The sequence below is a fragment of the Gossypium hirsutum genome, chromosome D04 (genome assembly GCF_007990345.1).
Source record: "Gossypium hirsutum isolate 1008001.06 chromosome D04, Gossypium_hirsutum_v2.1, whole genome shotgun sequence".
Classification (NCBI taxonomy): domain Eukaryota; kingdom Viridiplantae; phylum Streptophyta; class Magnoliopsida; order Malvales; family Malvaceae; genus Gossypium; species Gossypium hirsutum.
The window spans coordinates 196,785-215,123 of record NC_053440.1 but is presented as its reverse complement, the minus strand read 5'-3'; the positions used below and the strand labels follow the sequence as shown (position 1 = coordinate 215,123).

Here is an 18,339-nt window from a genome sequence, read left to right as displayed (position 1 = left end):
AATCCTAATAAAAACTCTTTAAAGAGTAATTGAATCCTAATAAAACTCTTTAAAATTATCTAAGAAAATAAATAAATAATAACCTAACCAATAAAATTACTTAACTAATAAATGATGTGTCCCAACCAATGAGAATTAAGTAAATAATAATAATAAGATACATAAAAGATTAATCCACCAATTTATGGGCTTTCACTATTCCAAGATTGATCCAGTGAATTGCATTCCCGTATTTGTCAATGTCACGAACATGATGAATTAAATTTGTAGCAACAAAGTCTTGGACAAAAGCATTCATCTTTGATTTTAATTGTCGTGCCTTGCTTCGAGTGATTGGACCACTAGGAAAAACAACCCCTTGAGTGTCACCTCCTTGGCTCGTATCAGCTTGCGTAACTAATTTTGATGTTTTGAGTTTGATAGCTTGTGAATATGTTGGTGACCATGTATTTGAATGTGTTTGATAGCATGTGGTGTGCCAATTAGTGATAAGTTTATTTGATGAAAGCAATAATATAAAATTGAACTTACCACATGCTATTAAACTTATTATATCAGTGTGAGGTACACTTGGCACACCACATGCTAGTATTTGGTTCATCAGTCACATTAACACTTAACAATAGAAATAGATGGAATTTGTAAAAGGACTAATTTTCTCTTTTATCTAACAGAATGACTAATTTGCTCGTTTTTTGTGTAGAAGGGGCAAAATGCAATTTAATTCCTAATATTGGGGCATTAATGGTACTTTTACCTATTAAATGTTTACAAAATTTGTCATTTTAGTTCTAATTCTAGAAAATTTAGATTTCAACATTTACAAATTTTAATTTTTTTAAAAGAAAACCATTTTAAAAAATTCTTTTTCTTTTATATTCCTTAATGTACCTCCAAAACCTACTAAACAAGAAGAGTATTTAACATCATTAGTATTGTGCTCATTTTAAAATAATATGACATGTCATGTTTTAAATTAATATCATATTTTTTAATTAAATTCCTGCAAAAATTAATAACTTTTTAAACTATTACAAAAAATTATTTTGATTTTTTCTTATATTAAAAATATACAAAGATCTAATCTTCAAGTAGAGAAAATAATGCAATGTGAACGTCTTTCATGAAATGAAAAATCTATATATTTTTTCTCCTTATTTTTTTCAACTTGGACATGTCATTGTTAACTAATCCCAAACTTTAGTAGTCGAAGTGTGTTGATCAAACGATCAAAGTTCCAGAAAATCTAATTTAAGGGAGATAACTTTGTCAATTCCATATCCCATGGGGATGTCCAACTTCATCTCTCTAATATTCATCAATCTATTTCGTGTTCATTTCATTTTAAATCATCTGATATATGTATTCTTTTTCTTTTCTTTTTTGTATTTTTTTATTTTTAATACATATTTTTTGTTTTTTTATTTATACCTTTTTTAAATCATTTTTATAATTTTTATCCAAAACTGAAATTTTTAACAATTTTTTTCTTTTTTTTGTAACTTTTAGAAATAGAGCTAAATTGATATTTTTATAATTATTGAGGGCTATATTTGAATTTTTTTAAAAAAAATTAGAATTAGAATGATAAATTTTGTAAACATTGGTGACTAAATTTGTTGAATATTTTAAATTTAATTAAGATCAAATGAGTAGAATACATAAACATTGAATGCCTAATTTTGTTATTAAAACAATAAATGAATAAATAAATCCAAGGTATTCTTTGCACGACGTCCATTTTTCGTTCATGTTTACTATAATGAACTCTCCTTTTATGGCACACAAAGCATATCGAGGAGAAGGTGGGTAAGGCAGTACAGAAGCATAGCCATCTTGTTAGGGAAATTGATGTCAGGTTGTGAGTTCGAGGCGGAGAATTTCGGAAAGACCCAAAGATTAGAAGACGTGAGGTGCACATCCTAAATTCGAAAATTTGATCGATTGAGACTATGTTTGTGTTTACACATTTTTCTCACTTCTCCATGATTTTTTCTTTCGAAGGTGACTGTTTACAAAGAAGCATGGAGTGGTTCATTGTTAAAGCGGATTTTAACATGCTTTATTCTACCATCCTTCTTTAGCTTCTATGTCATTTCTTTTTGTATATATGGGTCATTTCATTTAAGGATGATGCTCAGTTATTTGACTAATGCAGGTTCAGGGTACCATATATTTTGTTACAATACCATTTCAAGTAGAAAATGAACTGATGAAAGCATAAAGCACAATAGTTTACAATTGCAAGCTTATGGTTGATTATAAGGTTTTATTTTGTTCCATGATATAGATTCTTAGGGAGTACCACATACTATTCTATTATTTTTGTTCATTTCTGTAAATTGCTGTCAACTGCTGGACTGGAGTGTTTTCATCAGAAAAAGCTTTCTCCAACCTCAGTTCTCACAGATATCGGACTTCGAACCACATGCACACCATCTGTCCATGTCAAGCTTCCAAAATAGTACCCTGCATTTACGTTGTGGGCAGATGAAATCATCACAGAGAAGGAGATGGCCTTCGTCCTAGAGCTGAAGATCAATGTTTCAGGTCTCACTGCTACGTTTATGCCAGATGCAAACTCAACGCTAGCCTTGTATTTGGAGTTGACAGGTCCCACATTTGTGACTGTTCTGGTAAGAATTGTTGTCTTTTTGAGGTTCGGGATAGTTATGGATGGGAGGTTTACGTCCAGAATAGAAGGTTGTTTGGAGGGGCAAACTACTGGATGTTCAGTGAGCTGGAAGATATCAGAGTTATTGTAACCCATGGCACAAAGATAATGCACATAATTCTCTGTATTCATGTCATAAACCAGGCCAGGATCGGCCGCGCTGTTTGGGTTCACAATTCCACCTCCAAAATCGAAGGGGTCGGCAAGCTTTGGTGGTTCTCCCTCTGCAAAAATTGGTCCTCCAGATTGATGGGAAGTCAATCCTGTGTAGTTAAGAGATGAAAACAGTTCAAGAAGGTAGCCTAGGTGAATGGTATTTGCAAATATTGTGATTCAATGAATATACATACCAGTGGTGATAATTGCTGATTTAATAGCAGCAGGGGACCAATCCGGGTACAATGATTTCAGTAAAGCAACAATTCCGGACACGTGGGGAGTTGCCATTGATGTTCCTGAGAGAAAAGCAAATGCACCAGTTGTTGTTTCATCAAAAGGAGGAATTGCAGCTAGTATCTGGACGCCAGGAGCCGCTATATCTGGCTGTGTCACACAGTGATCATAGCAAGCTTTGATGAGTTTTTAACAGATTGATATCGCAAAATGGATAAGAAGTGAGGTGAGTAACCTTAAGTATAGCAGGGACATTGGAACTAGGCCCTCGAGATGAGAAGTATGCCACATTGGTTGACACTGGCTTACCGATATGCGTTCTTGATGGACTCAGTCTTACTTGGGGATTACTGCGAAGTTCGAGAGCAACAGTTAACAATGATTTGATGACAAAGAAACTGGATAGTCTCAACGATTTTACCTTGTAGATCGAATGTAATACAGGATCTGAGTTCCAGTTTCATAGGTTACTTGAAGACATGGGAAGTTCATAGCATATGGATAATAATTACTTGAACTCCTAGAAACAATCACTCCCAACCCACCCGCCGCTTTGACAGACAATATAGCATCATTTAACAAGCTCTGATTGTAGTCTGAAGCAAAGCAAAGCACTATTTTTCCGGCCATCCAATCATCATTTGACGAGAGGGATTCACAGTTACTGTAGGACCACTCAGTTAGCTTAAGTACTGAGAACAACAAGGCTGAAGAGATGGACCAGGATTGTTTTGTAAGTAATTACCGTGGAGGCATGAGGTCCGAGACTTCAGGGTACACCAACGCTGCAGACACTGTATCCTCTCCTGTGAACATTGCTTGACCCTGAAATTGATACTTATAGCTGTTAGTTCGAATACGATCAAGCCATTTTCGTTGTCCAGTTAGTGTCTTGTTGCTTACAATGATGGTTTGGTTGTTTCCTAGTGTTATAGGTGTGGGGAAGGACCGATCCACAGTGCTTGCTGCAACAGTCAAAATCCAGGGTGCTGTGTTCTGTACAGTTTCAGCTCTCGGACCTGCGTTCCCTGCTGCACAAACAACGGTAATCCCTTTTGCTACAGCATGAAATGAACCGATAGGAATTGAACCACGATGGTCAACTTCAGAATACAAGGGAATATCAGCAGCAAGAGACACTGACAACACATCCACACCATCATTTATCGCTTCATCAAAGGCTTTCAACACATCGGCATCGGCACAAACACCTCCATACAAGCGCCAACATACTTTGTACATAGCTAGATGAGCTCCCGGTGCACCACCTCTCACCGTGCCAAGACCTAGCCCATCATAGCTGGCATTGGCAACAAACGAGCCACCAGCAATTGAAGATGTGTGGGTTCCATGCCCACTGGAATCCCTTGGGGACATGTAATCATCGTTTTCACTAGTGTTGTATGGCTGTCCATACTCAGCTTCAAGTCCACTTATGAAATAACGAGCTCCTATCAATTTTCTGTTGCAGGCTTTTGCACCATCAAAGTGTTGTCCAGATTCACAAACTCCCCTCCATCGAGAGGGGATTGGCCCCAGATTTTCATCATTGAAAACTTCTAATTCTGGCCATATCCCTGCTTATTACTTAAAAGAGATTTAATCAGTAGCTGTTTCACAGTACAAACAGGGATGAGTGGTAGAGACGAGAAGCAGACCTGTATCAAGGAGACCGATGATAACACCATTTCCCATTTTGCTTTTATTCAGAAGATTGGACAAGGAGGTGGAAGAGAGTCCAAGGTAATCCCAGCTTCTGGTCGTTTGAACCTTATAAAATCGATTGCGTGTGACATGAATCACACCTGGTAACTCTATGACCACAACACAAAATCTAGGATTAAAAGCTTTCCACTCCATCAAAGATTCAACAATCTCACCTTTTTAGTTAAAGATGGTGTTATCTATATATGCTAAGTTATGACTTTGTGTGATCACTCATCATATATTCAAACATAAACTTCTGTTCTGTTCTTCACGTTCATGCATGTTATTTCTGAGTTTATCATGTGGTATGATTCTTTATCTTTAGCTAAACGATTGGCTTGTTAAAATAGAGTCTTTTTAATAACTTGTTAATATTTCTTTTGTTTACATTATTTTGCTATAACATTAATCTAACTTTGTTATAATAACTTGACCATTTGTATATCATTGCATGAGGATGTTTCAAATATAGATATTGTTGGTACGTGGGAATTGATGTTGACACATCTCATATAGGAATATGGTGCAATAATTGTTTGGCGGTTTTTTTACTACCAATATACTCGACATCAATTCACAACAAATTTTATTGATGGTCCTTAAATCAAATAAGTGAATATTTGAGATTAATACAAGTATTTTGGTGATCAATTCCAACTCATAATCAGTAATTTTATATACATTCATTTCCTTTGCTACCATTATTTATATTATTAAATTTTAAATAACATTTATTTTAATATTTATAATATTTTATATGACAGAAAACAAAACAAAAGCACATTATAATTTTTAAACCTTCTCAAATATATTCCTCACAACTTCAATCTTAAACAAATTTGGTGATCACGTGAAAAAATAATTTGTCAACTTTTGAAAAAATATCCATGGAATATGAACAAGGAACTCATCCCTTCTTGACAAAATTAGAAATTCTTCCCTTTTTTTTTTACCCAAACCAATTGATTTACCTTTTAAAAAAGTTTAACTTGTAAATTGGTATCTAAATTATATCATTTTTTTCATTTTGGTACCTAATTTTTTTGTCATAAGTGGTACTTAAACTATTTCACTTTCCAAGTTGATACCTCTGTCAAACCATTAAGTCTATTTTTTTTAAAAAAAATAAAGGCTTAACTCACAAATTGATACCTAAACTATGCATTTTTCTCATTTTGATACCTAAACTATGACTGCGTGATGATTAGCTAAAAAGGAGGATGGTGTCGTCGATGTGTCAGACTAACAAACGACTAATTCTTGCAATTAATTCCCCCCATCCCATTTTTGTAATTAATTATTTTTTATATTATTTTTTTAAAAAAAAGGCCTTTAAATGTATATCATTTAAAATTAGGCACTTTCACAAAGCACTTTTTTAAAGTAATGAGAAACTAAGCCTAAATTTATTTTTTAAAAGATAACCAATTAAAAATTGACACATGGCAAAAAATAGACAAAAAAATCATTTTCTATTTATATATATATATATTCTTTTTTCTTTAGTTTTTTCTTCAGAACCAAACCGATGGTCAAACCAATTAGGCCACCAATAATCAATTCTATCAATTCGTCTAATTTCATCAAATAAATGATTAAAATTCATAAAAAAATAGAGGAATCAGTTCAATAGTTGTTTTTAGCTTGATACAATCAGTCCATATCGATTTACGAGTCAACCAGTATCCCAACCGCCGTCCAATTCTGAAAATACTAGTTTTGATCGATGACATAACTTTTTTGATCCCATTAGGTCGAGCAAATAGGCAATGAAGTTCAAAAACAAAATTAATCGCCAGCATCTTAACCTCAAGAGGGAAATTTTCAAGCGTTGCTGGTATTGTCAAACATTATAAAGGAAGAAGAAACAAAAGGGGGATAAAGAGAGAAATAGTGTAAAAAGAAAAAAAGGGAAATAAAAGAGTTAATTTCAAATATAACATTTTGGTGTAAAATGAGTACTAAAAGAATAGCTTAGGTACCACTTGTGACAAAAAAAATAAAGGTTTAGGTACCAATTTGAGAAAAATGATATAGTTTAGGTACTAATTTGTGGCTTTAGCCTTTTTTAAAATAGATTTAATGATTTGACTAACTGTTGGATTAACAAATGTACCAACTTAGGAGAAAAACTAGTTTAAGTACAACATGTGACCAAAAAAAAAAAAATCTAGATACCAAGATAGAAAAATAGTATTATTAAGTGCCAATTTGTGGATTAAACCTATAAAAAATAGGTATTCAAATCCCTAGTTCAAACACAACTCTAATTTTTTTTATTGTTCAAGCTTTTTTTTTTACTTGTATATTAAATTTTTTTATTATTTCTGATAATAGGTGTAGGGAAAACTTATTCCCCAATATATAATTTTTTAGGGAGCACGTCGACACTAATAAGAGTCAAGTTTAGTATAGGATTTTTCCTATTGAATTTTCTCGAGATTAAGAATGAGACAAGAAAAGAGAATGTCAACTAACTAGGGATCTTGACATGCATAAATGTTGAGCTTCACCTTATTTAGTCGACTCTGTATCTTGTTACCAATTCATGCCGAGTTTGGCTTAACATTTTGACTACTCTTTATATCTTCTTTCTTTCTTATTATGTATTAAGCCAACTACATAAATTGATAATGAGGTTTGGAGTCAACTAAATATAGTGGAACATGACACCCATCAATTGACATTCTTTTCTTTTCTTTTTGTTTCTTCCTATTCTCGAAAAAGTTCAATAGTTAAAAATCTTATACTAAACTCAACACCCATGAGTGCCGAGATACTCCTTCGAAAAACATATTTTAATAAATAAGTTTTCATTGTCAGAAATTAAAAAAATTCTAATATTCCTATTCTCGAAAAAGTTCAATAGTTAAAAACTCTATATTAAACTCGACACCCATGAGTGTCGAGATACTCCTTAAAAAATATATATTTAATAAATAAGTTTTTCATTTTCAGAAATTAAAAAAAATCTAATGTTTCTGTAAAAAAAAAACCAACAAGTTCGTGGAATTTGATTTATTTAACTAAACACTTAACCTTTAATTTGTGATGCAAAACTTTAGAATAAAATTTTATTTCGATATAAATTTAAAATTATTTAAATGAAAAAAAAACATGAAAGTAGGAAACTTAAGAGCTGATAATATTTTAGTTTAGACCAAAATAAAAAGGAAAAAGGAAATGAGTTGCGGTACGCATACTTGAGAGCTTTAGAGCTTGAGCCTTTGTCATCTTTGCGGCAAAGCCAGAGAAACCATGTTTATAGCTGTATACAATGGAATCTTCGGATGTTTCTTCGCTGCCATAGCTTTAAGCTTTTAGTGAGAAAAACCCATGTATGTGTTGGCAGTACGTTTCAATATAACAAAATATTAGTTAATTGTAAGTTTAAGTAATTTTGGTTTTGAACCTCCCAAGAACAGTTACAAGCATATCATGATGGGTTCTTGTAAGAAGCTCAACATCAAGGTGCTGCCTTTTTCCCATGTAAACAATGTAAACCTGTCCAGTTTAATTTAATCAGCGTAATCAAAAGAAAATTAAAAAAAGAAAATGAATGAGAGATCCATCATGGTATTCTCATGGCAGGATTTACTAACATTTCGCTTGGAATCTGCAAGAGCTGGTAACATATAGTAATGCATGTTTAGAATCAGCAGTAAAGGAACTAAAACAAACGACATAATCATAGTGTTCTTCTGATCATGCAAAAGAAACCCCATTTTTTTTTTTTTTTGGTAATGACAGAGAAACTAAGAAGAGATGGATGGGTTCTCGTGCTTGGAACCAATCGTTCTTTAAATAGAGAAAAAAGAAAAGGTGGACCTGTTCCTTGCCACAAAAGCTACTTTCTATAAAAAAAATTAAAAAAAAAGTTAGTGAATTAAAGACAAATATAGTTTAGCCCTATGCATGCCTTGTTCCACAAACAAATGTGTTTATTTGGTATGAAGGATGAGTAGTTTAGTTTAGTGGTAGGTAAATAATTGCATTAACCCTCAAATAATGGAGAATTATCCATATTAAAATATATGTTTCTATGTATATAGTCTGGAATTGTCATGCAGGTATGACTGTGTAAATGAATGCTTCCACTATTGGAAGCAAATTACTGCCTTGTTTTCTTTCAGCAGGGGGAGGGGGGTGCTATCAGTGCACCATTCCTACTGTTATTTTCAGATAGGAACAAGTCCCTGTTGAAGATAAAAGCATCCCACTTTCAATCCCATTTTACTGATTAATTTCCATAAAAAAAAATGAGGTGTGGTTCATCTTTAATTTGTCTTTGCTGCTATCATTGGCTGCTGCAATTATTGATATACTCTTAAAAGAGTGTAATATTCCCCCACCCCTCTCTTCCTTTCAAATCCTGAATCGATTATCGTTCCAAATTGAGCGGCTATGATATTTTGCCATGAACCAGTCAACTGCAAACTTCTTTTTTTTATTTTAGTGCAGCCACGATGGGAAGCACGCTGCCCCGACAAAAGGAACCTTCCTTCAGGTCTCTCATAGATGTTGGTGTCGTATGTTTTGTTTGTAGTGATCATTTTGCAGAAAACCAAGTAGCACTTTCTTTTCCATTATTCAGCTACCACTTCCATCATGCACTCGCGATCGCTTCGAGAAACTAGACCCTTAATATACATAAATAAATATGTCTTTATTTTGTCAATCAGCACTGTAATTTTCTTTCTTCACTATTGTTGAGGGCAAGTATTTGCTTTGGAGTGTCTCGCTCCCTCAACAGAAGATATTGTCCCGATGTTGGGGTTGTCTCCCGTACTCTGACGAAAGCTCAAAGGGGTTCACAGAGCTTAGGGAGTGCCTCAGTTGAAGTAGATACAACCTACAAGCTCACAGGAGAGGTGTTAGTATTTAAGCCTTGGTTGATAATTCGATCCCCCGCAGGCGCAACATGCATAATTAATATTTCGCACAATACTAACACCTCTCCCATGAGCTTGCAAGTCGTATTTACATCAACCGAGACACTCTTTAAACTCCGTGAACCCCTTTGGGCTCTCCTCAAAGTACGAGAGACAAGACCCCGACACAGGAACAATACCTTCAGTTGAGGGAGTCAAACACTCCAAAGTAGATACTTGCCCTCAACAAGATTGAAATTGGAGGAAATATACAAACTTTAGTTTCCAATGATCATTTTAGTTAGTTCAGGAGCAAACACACACAGAGCAGCTTATGGACAATTGGTATGTAGAAGCATAAGTGAGGGGATGGTTCAGTTGGGTGAGTCTCTCTGGAACTCTTTATCACACCAGAAAGGAATGTCATATTTCCACTTTCAACCAAAAAAACAAAAGGGTGCGTGAAAAGCACATGTATAGTGAGATTAAGAAACACATGGTTCCCACCAAAAAACAGTTCTTATGTTAGGCAGAGAAGCAAGAAAATGAACATGACATTTGTCAAATGAGTTGGTAATTTACTAGGAATATTCATAATACGCAACTTTGTAATGCTTAATAAAATAAAAGCACTTAAAACGACAGAAATGTGTTCTTTGCCACTATAATATAATTGTCTAAGGACAAATCAAATCAGTTCACTAGGTTTACCACTATAAAATTTCTTAAGTAGAAGCTTCTAACTTCTGTGATTGGCCAACTTGGTGTGAGATCACTTTTCCTCTAGTTGCCATATTTCAGTTCTCATCATCAAGGTGCAATCACAATGGCTCATTAAGATTAACAATAATTGATATTACTAACAGAAGCAAGTTTTTGATTGGGTACTATGAACAACTTACAGAAACCACTCTCAAGCATCAGTCTTGGTTCCAGTTGTTAATCATTAACCAGACTTTTTGGTTGCTCTGTTGTTGAGAACCTGTCAGCAGACTCTGATAAGAGCTTGTTGAGGGACATTCCAGTCCCTGCTGTTTTCTTCTTCACTTCATACCTGTGCTTTATCCTGTCATCAAGCTTGTAACCAAGAAAAGCAGGAAAAGTTAGTAGCTCACTAACATCTCGGCCCATCTCCTCTGTCAAATATTCCATCTTCTCTTCCAAAGAACCAGGATTGTACTGCAATATCTGAGGGTGTTTCTTGCTCATGTAAAAAATATCTTCACAAGAAAGACCATAACTCAAGAACAGCCCGATTACCTTTTGCATATTTTCACAACTTGTTCTGGTAACAGCCCCTAATGCCACTGCCAACTCTTTTGTTCTATATTCGTATCCAATCTTTACCAAAAATCCAAGTTTATGAGCAAGGTTATCTTCAAAGGAAAGGGCTACAAACAAGGGGGCTCTTGTTAAGAACTTGAAAATGTCATTAGAATTAAGTCCACATTGCTTGAGAAACTCTATTCTAGGACGCAACTTCCTCTCTTTGCTGGCACTTACCACATTCGGAAACACGAGAATAATCTTGAATATTTCCCGGTCATCAAGACCAACATATGATTTCATGAAATCCACATGACTCTCCATATGCTCCAAACTATAACTCAAAATGGCAGGCAGTTTGTGCAACACTGTCCGGTGGCATTTGCATCACCTCCGCTAAGCTCTTCAAGAAACCGAATTTTGGAATCAACTGAGAATCCAAATCGTAGTTGAGAATTGCAGGACGCCTAACTATTATTTCAATGCCATGATAAGGTTTCAAGAAAGCTATGGTTCTTTCAAGTTCTTCAACAGACTTGCAACAAATGGCTTTGTTCAAGTTGGCATTGTTGAGAACATGAGCTATCTTCTCTTGGGGAACTTCATGATGGAGCAGCAGTTTAACCTTTTGAGCAAAACCAAGCAAAAATCTCGCTTCTGTTGTAATAAAAAGGCGTTCCAGTTGTGCTGCTTCAACCTTTCCTTCTAAATCATCACGCACAAAACTAATCACAGGATCAATTTCCTCAGCAATGAGTACACTTGGACATTTAATGACCAAACGATAAAGAGCAAAGCCATTGATTCCAACCGACTGTAAAGCAAGAACCCGGGCACGTATTCTGTCCAAAGAAGTTGATCTTAAAGTTGGGTTTTTGCCCAAAGTAAATTGGTTTCCTTTCATTTAGCCCAATTTCTCTGAACACCGAAAACAGCATACCTGCCACAAACAACACAGTTAGTCTTGACAAAAAGAGAATAGTTGCAAATACGAGAAGTGTTTGACAAAATGCCTCGAAGAGAGCGAATTACAAACCTGCTTCCCACCAAGAGAGATAGCTGTGTCGACAGAGTTACATTGGATGAGCAAACGGCTAGCCGGTTGGGACACTTGAATGGCCTGAAATAGATAAGATTATGTGATGTCTTAGTAGCATTATCATAGGAACCATTCGCGTGGCGGGCAGTTGATTGCATACAAAGAAACCGGGATAATAATTTTGTTGTGGTAACAGCGTGTGAGTTTAAGAAAGTAGAAGAGGAGGAAAGACAAAAGGAATTTGTAAACATGGTAATTGCAGCAACCATATTTGGATGAGCCTCAATTCTAGCGAAGGCGGGCTTTGGTCACAAGAAGGAAGTCAAAATGGTATTGCTTCCTGAAGGTGACATCATTGCAATTCTAGTCTAGTTGGCTCACAAGATAAGCTGAACGGTAGAAATTCGAGAGCACCCTTTATCATTTTGTGGGAAGCATTCGGCGTCTATGAATTGGAGCATATGAATCAAAACATTTTATCTGGGGTTAATCCTTTTTTTTTCTTGCCTGAATGGAGAGAGCACCCTTTTATCATTTTGTGGGAAGCATTCGGCGTCTATGAATTGGAGCATATGAATCAAAACATTTTATCTGGGGTTAATCGTTTTTTTTTCTTGCCTGAATGGATTTCGGATATATTATAGTTTTAACTTTCTTATTAAAAGTTAATTCTTTCCATTTACACGATTGTTCACCCATTAGAACTCTAATTTTACAATTGTTTTTATATTAGGTTTTGAATTTATTTTTCTAAATTAATTCTTAAACTTAACAATTATTTTTATACTAAAGTCTAAATTTTATTTTTAGCTTTTCCTTCAAGAAAATAGTAAAGATTAACGTGGACAAAAAAATGTTAAAGTTCTAATGTGCGGATTTTTCTTGGCTTCGACGCAACTCAAGATCAAATCAAGTTTCATCAATGCCTTTTTATAGCTTATAATCTCCCTTGATGGTAGAAATATGTATCGTTTGGGGCAGTCCCTCATCATGTGTGGACCGTCGCAAAGTAAGCATTTCACTCACTCCTTATCCTTTTTCTATTTCCACATCTTGTTGGGCTTAACTTTCATTGTCTGGAGCTTACTATCTTTAGTCTTGGTTGAGTTGTCTTTTATCTCCCCCACCATTACCCTTTGGTTTGAGTTTAAGCTTGGAAGGCTCAAACTTTTTTGACTTTTTACCACCTAGCTCAACAAGCAACTCTACTACAGCCATGACTTTAATAAGTTCCTTAATCCCTTAATGTTTCAATTCTTTCTTGACCTGAGGCTTCAACCCATCGATGAAAAAGAAGAAAGCCTCTTCCTCATCCAAATTGGAAATCTGAAACGTTAGTTCATTAAACTTCTTCACATACTCTCTAACCGTGCCTTGTTGCGAAAGCTGACGTAACTTATCCCGAACTTTTTTCTCAGCATATTGTAGGTAAAAATGTCCTTGAACTCTTTTGTGGACCTAAGACGTCACCATAAATAAAGACATCATAAAATACATGGATGCAATATTTACCTTAGTAGCATCACTCTGATTCCTAAGCATGAAAGTATGCTCCATTGTCATAAGAAGTCTCCACATCTCTCGCGGACTTTCTCTTTGAAACATCTATTGATGTTCAGTTTGTAACCAAACCCATTTTCCACGGCAGCTCTACAAACAATGAGCTCTCCCTTAAGCTCCTCAATTTGTTCCTTCAAAGCCATCAATACTGATTCGAGAGCATCATCCCACTCTGTCAGCTTACCTAAAGTGGAATTGAAAGCCACTCGCATATCTTCTATGTTGCTATTGAGAGTATCCAACACTTGTCCCTTGAGTTGATACTTCCTAAGTCCAACCCTGTAGTGCGTCCCTCAACTACCTCGAGGCTTTCCTTCATCTCACCTACAAAACCCTCAAGTTTGGCATCCTGCCTTCTAAAGTCAATAACATATCCCTCGATTTGTTAGCTTCTTAGACCTCTCAAGGTTCCATTGGGACATTCTACTCTCTAACTTCTTTCGTCATCTCAACTCAGCACCTTACAAACCTTGGCTCCTGATATCAACTGTTTCGGATTAGAACTTTAGTTTGGAAAACCGTACGGCCTTAGGCCATAACTTTGCTTCAAATCCGCCAAAGTCAGCTTAACTTTCAAAAGTTGAGAATTCTCTGAGGCACCAAAAATTAGCAGAAGCAAACTCAAAAACAAAGAAGCAACAAACGAACGGAAAATGACACAAGAGATTAATGCACACAAAGTGTTTAATTATTCAATAATGAAGTGATTGCAAATGAGGAGGGAACCTCTATTATAGTTGAGCTCCCACAATCCAATGATACATTTTAAATTACATCAACAGTTGAGATTAAAATCTATCTACAATAAAAGCCATAAGGGATTTAAACAATAGACATTCTTATCCTTTAGGATTATAATATTTACCGAAGTAAAATACGAGTTACAAGAATGTTTACATTTTTACTAGGCTTCAAGTATATGGGCCTTATGTAACATCCATTGGCCTGTCAATAAGACTTGGCGTACATCATTCAACCAGACATACCGCCAACGGACTAGGGTGTATTGACGAATTCAAAAATTCTTTGGTTTACTTAAATCTTTGAGAAAACAATTATTAAGGTCCCTTTTAGTTACAACCATTTTTTTCTAAATTGGCAATGCATCTTAAAGGACAAAACAATAGGGGTTATAAGAGTTAGCCTATTAATCATTCACTCATAATTAATAGCGATTATATATAAAAGAGGTCATAAGCTGCAAATCGAGAAGCTTGGCTTACACTTCTATAATAAAGGTAAATTCTCTTTCAAAAATGGAATAATATAGACGGCAAGGTGAATTACAAAATTTGTTTACAAACAGATTTATGCACGTAGCTCTGTCGCGTGTGAATATGATATGTGAATTGTGCAAGTATACATGTCGGATCAAGTACTAAAGTGATAAGTGAATCGTCTCCACAGGGATCAGATAGGTAACAAATGGTCAAGTTATTAAACAAGTTAGATTATGTTATAGCAAAATAATGAAAGAATGCAATGGTAACAAAAGAAATATTAATGTGAACAAAATGTGTAACTGATGAATAATTGAGAATGCCATGACAATGGAAGAGTGAAATGCAATGGCAATTCGAAATGATTATATGAATAATATGTAACTAAACAAATAAACAACTAAGGATGCGATGGAAAAGATACTATGGCAAGGGATAAGGGATATATGATATTGATATGAAAGGTTGGAATTACTAAGAATCTACCCTTACTGTCAGAAATGCCTTGGCAAAATCGTAATCAATCTACTGCTCAGAAGAGTTCTAAAGTGATATGTTTCTTTCGAGAGTAAAAACTTAAGTTACCTTGCTTATGTCTATAGGCCTTTAATATGGTACATTGCACTATTTCCTTCTGTATGAGCGTTGCACTATGTCTAAGTCTACTATAGTATCTTCGAGTACTTGCTCATATCATTCAATTTCGGTCAATAATCACTTTCAAAATTAAATTTTATGACTGCTGATATCCTATTTTAGGATTGCACGTTACAATTAGAATAAAACAATTGATTGAACATAAATTAATTCAATCTATGCTCACATAAAGAAAATAAAGTTTCAACAGTAATCCCAACCCTATGAGATTTAGCTCATGGGCTGGCAAAAAATTCAAAACCAAATATCATTCAACACATTTTCATCAAATCATTCACGCAGAAATAGTTAAGAAATAATAGAAGAATGATGGGAAGACAGCTTTTGCGGTCCAATTACACTCCACGGTACAGTGTCCTGTGGTGGCTGAAAGGACTGTCTCGCTTTATTTTTTCTGTCTCTACTCAACCACTACCTCTAGTTTGCTATGGATCTTTACCCTTGTCGCCTTAAGGGTTTCCTCCTTGGATTTTTATAAATTTTTTTCGTAGGAAATCCACAACCAAGATATATTCTCCTTTTTTTTAGATTTTTTTTTGGTTAAATCCTTTCCTTAGGGTAAGTGGTATCAACTCATGATCTCAGATCATTTTCCTCTTTTTAGAATTTTTGGTAAAGTAGAGTTGGGCTAAAACTGTATGCATGAGTGTGACTCGGTCATCTCCTAGAATTGCCACGGCATACAAGTTGGCAACTGTCTAACCTTTTGCCCCGACAAACCTTCATCTTTTATTTCTTTCTCCATATCTTGCACCTGTCAAACCACTAAACACAACCCTTCCACATGCAATTAAAAGTAACAACAATAATGGCCTTTCAGGTGTTGTTTTTTTTTTTAATGGAAGGTTGTGAGGTAAGGATGTTATTAAGTATGTCATGATGTTTAAATGGAAAAAAAAACGTGGCTAGCCTAAGATACAATGATTATTCTTATCTCTATACTAAGGATCTCAAGGCATGACTAATTTCGTCCTATTAGTTTATAACAGGTTGTACAAATATTTCCGAAGTCCTTGCAACCGACTCAAGACTACTTTCCGATGTGTATTAGTCAGAACCAAAGTGCATTTGTTCCTAGTCATGATCCATGAACAACCTTATAGCTCATGAGTTGATGCTTATCTTCAAAGTTTTAAGAATGGTCCAAATAAAGGTTTGTCATCAAGCTCGATATGAGCAAAGCTTATGACGCATTGAGTGGAATTTTCTTGAAGAAGTTATGAAATGATTGGGTATGCGAAGGCTAGGGTGGTAAAATCATGAGTTGCATTCGGTTGGTTTGTTATGTGGTAAAATGCGTATGTTCTTTTAGAGATCATTGTTTAGAGTGGGTTTTAGACAAGGGCCCTTCTCCCCTTACCTTTTTTTTTTTTTTGCATGGAGGCCTTACGAGATGTTGATATCTAGGAGTAAAATTATTAGGGCTTCGGATTAGCATTAACGACCCTTGATAATACTTTTTTGTTGATGATCCTCTTTTTGTTGAACAAAAGAAAACGTGAGGCTGTCTTGAAATCTTATGATTTTACAAAGCATCGGCGAACATTAACATGAAAACCCATATTTTTTAGGCTGATACCCATGTTAACGGCAATAATATAGGTTTTACTTGGGATGTGTGTAGTGAATAATCTTGGCAATTATCTTGGCTTACCTCTATCGATCGAAAAGAAGAAACTATCGTTTTCCATATCATTATTAATCGTTTTTCATGTAGGATTAATAGTTGGTCGAAGATCCTTTCATATGGCAGTAAAGAGATATCATAAAAGCATCCTCAACACTTCTACTTACTCATTTCTGTCTTCTTACACCAAGGGCATCCTCGAGATATGCAATAAAGGATGAGCCAATAGGTGGGCTAACAAGAAAGAAGTAGAAATATTCTGTGGCTTGATAGAGTATGCATCCAAAAAGTATGAGGGGCTTGGTTTCCTGACTTGCGCCTCTCAATTGGCTTCTCAGCAGACAAGTATAGTGTTACTCATTTTAAAAAACATTGTGCTATAAGGTTTGAGCTATAAGTTCTTCTGAGTGGGGATACTTTCACGCCCAAAGTGGTTGACAAGCCATTGTATACTTGGTCAAGTATAGCTACGGCTGCCAAAGCTCTTGAGAACGATTTTGTTTGGCTTGTGGGGACGATAACAACGTTGACATTTGTAATGATAATTAGGGTTTTGAAGGTTTAAAGGGTGGCTCTCTGTGCCATTCTTTGTTGACCAACAATGAAAGAAAGGTTAGAGATTTATGGAATCAAAACCATATGGAACGGAACAAGAATACAGTTAATGAGCTATATGGGAGTTCGTTAGGGGACCAGATTTGTAATTTGCCCATTTTGAATGATGGTATTAATGACAGGAGGGTTTGGCTTCATAACCTACATGGTTTTATACGTTGAAATTTGCTTACTCCTGGCTCCTTCTTAAATAGATTGGCTTCGGTCCGCATAGATTTTATTGGAGAATAATTTGGAAGTTGAAAACGCTTTTTAAAATTTGGGTCTTCTGTTGGCGGTGGATCATGATATTCTCCCAACTTATGTCAACATTTCTTCCATCTGGCAGAACTTTGAGAAGAAATGCCCTGGGTGTGGTGCAAAGGAGGAAACCCTTTATCCACACTCCCAATGAGTGCCCTACGGCTCGCACCATTCTAACTCTCAGGGGCTTCGATAATCGGCTGCTCATTGGTGACTACTCATGTTGCATTGACTGGTAGAAGATTTGTTATGAGTTTTGGACTTGAAGGTAGCTGCTAAATTATTCACGACCCCTTGGAATAATTGGAACAACAAGAATTTTATTTAAGGGGAAAGAGGACGATGCAAGAGTTGTGTAGGAGAAGGCAAAAACACTCTGCCATGACTTTAGAATCCATAACTTGGCTAATAAACTGGTGATCCCTATTGCCCCAACGTGTAAGAAATGGATTAAACCTCCAAATTGT

At 35.3% G+C, this 18,339-nt stretch overlaps 1 protein-coding gene and 1 pseudogene across 2 annotated transcripts; both read right to left on the bottom strand.

Annotated features, from left to right (window-relative positions):
* Positions 1–2,213: 2,213 nt before the first annotated feature.
* LOC107938067 (subtilisin-like protease SBT3.3) lies at positions 2,214–8,553 on the bottom strand. Of its 2 annotated transcripts, none has more exons than XM_016871108.2 (10): positions 8,377–8,553; positions 8,187–8,278; positions 7,978–8,084; positions 4,726–4,881; positions 3,971–4,644; positions 3,813–3,892; positions 3,489–3,731; positions 3,303–3,417; positions 3,025–3,217; positions 2,214–2,937 (listed from the first exon to the last, which is right to left on the bottom strand). In XM_016871108.2, exons 1-10 carry the CDS (start codon positions 8,497–8,499, stop codon positions 2,375–2,377), a joined length of 2,346 nt encoding a protein of 781 aa, XP_016726597.1. In that variant the 5' UTR covers positions 8,500–8,553; the 3' UTR covers positions 2,214–2,374. The 2 variants fall into 2 exon arrangements, with proteins under 2 accessions (XP_016726597.1, XP_016726598.1); XM_016871109.2 differs by having other exon boundaries at positions 7,978–8,075.
* A 1,630-nt stretch (positions 8,554–10,183) lies between these two features.
* LOC121216423 (transcription termination factor MTERF8, chloroplastic-like) lies at positions 10,184–13,722 on the bottom strand (annotated as a pseudogene).
* Positions 13,723–18,339: the final 4,617 nt, after the last annotated feature.

Coding starts and splice junctions, on each gene's coding strand:
- LOC107938067 (XM_016871108.2), bottom strand. CDS start 8,499: ATGGGGTTTCTTTTGCATGATCAGAAGAACACTATGATTATGTCGTTT. Junction 8,279..8,376: donor TTGCAGATTCCAAGCGAAAT/GTTAGTAAATCC, acceptor TAAACTGGACAG/GTTTACATTGTTTACATGGG. Junction 3,218..3,302: donor ATGTCCCTGCTATACTTAAG/GTTACTCACCTC, acceptor TGTGTGACACAG/CCAGATATAGCGGCTCCTGG.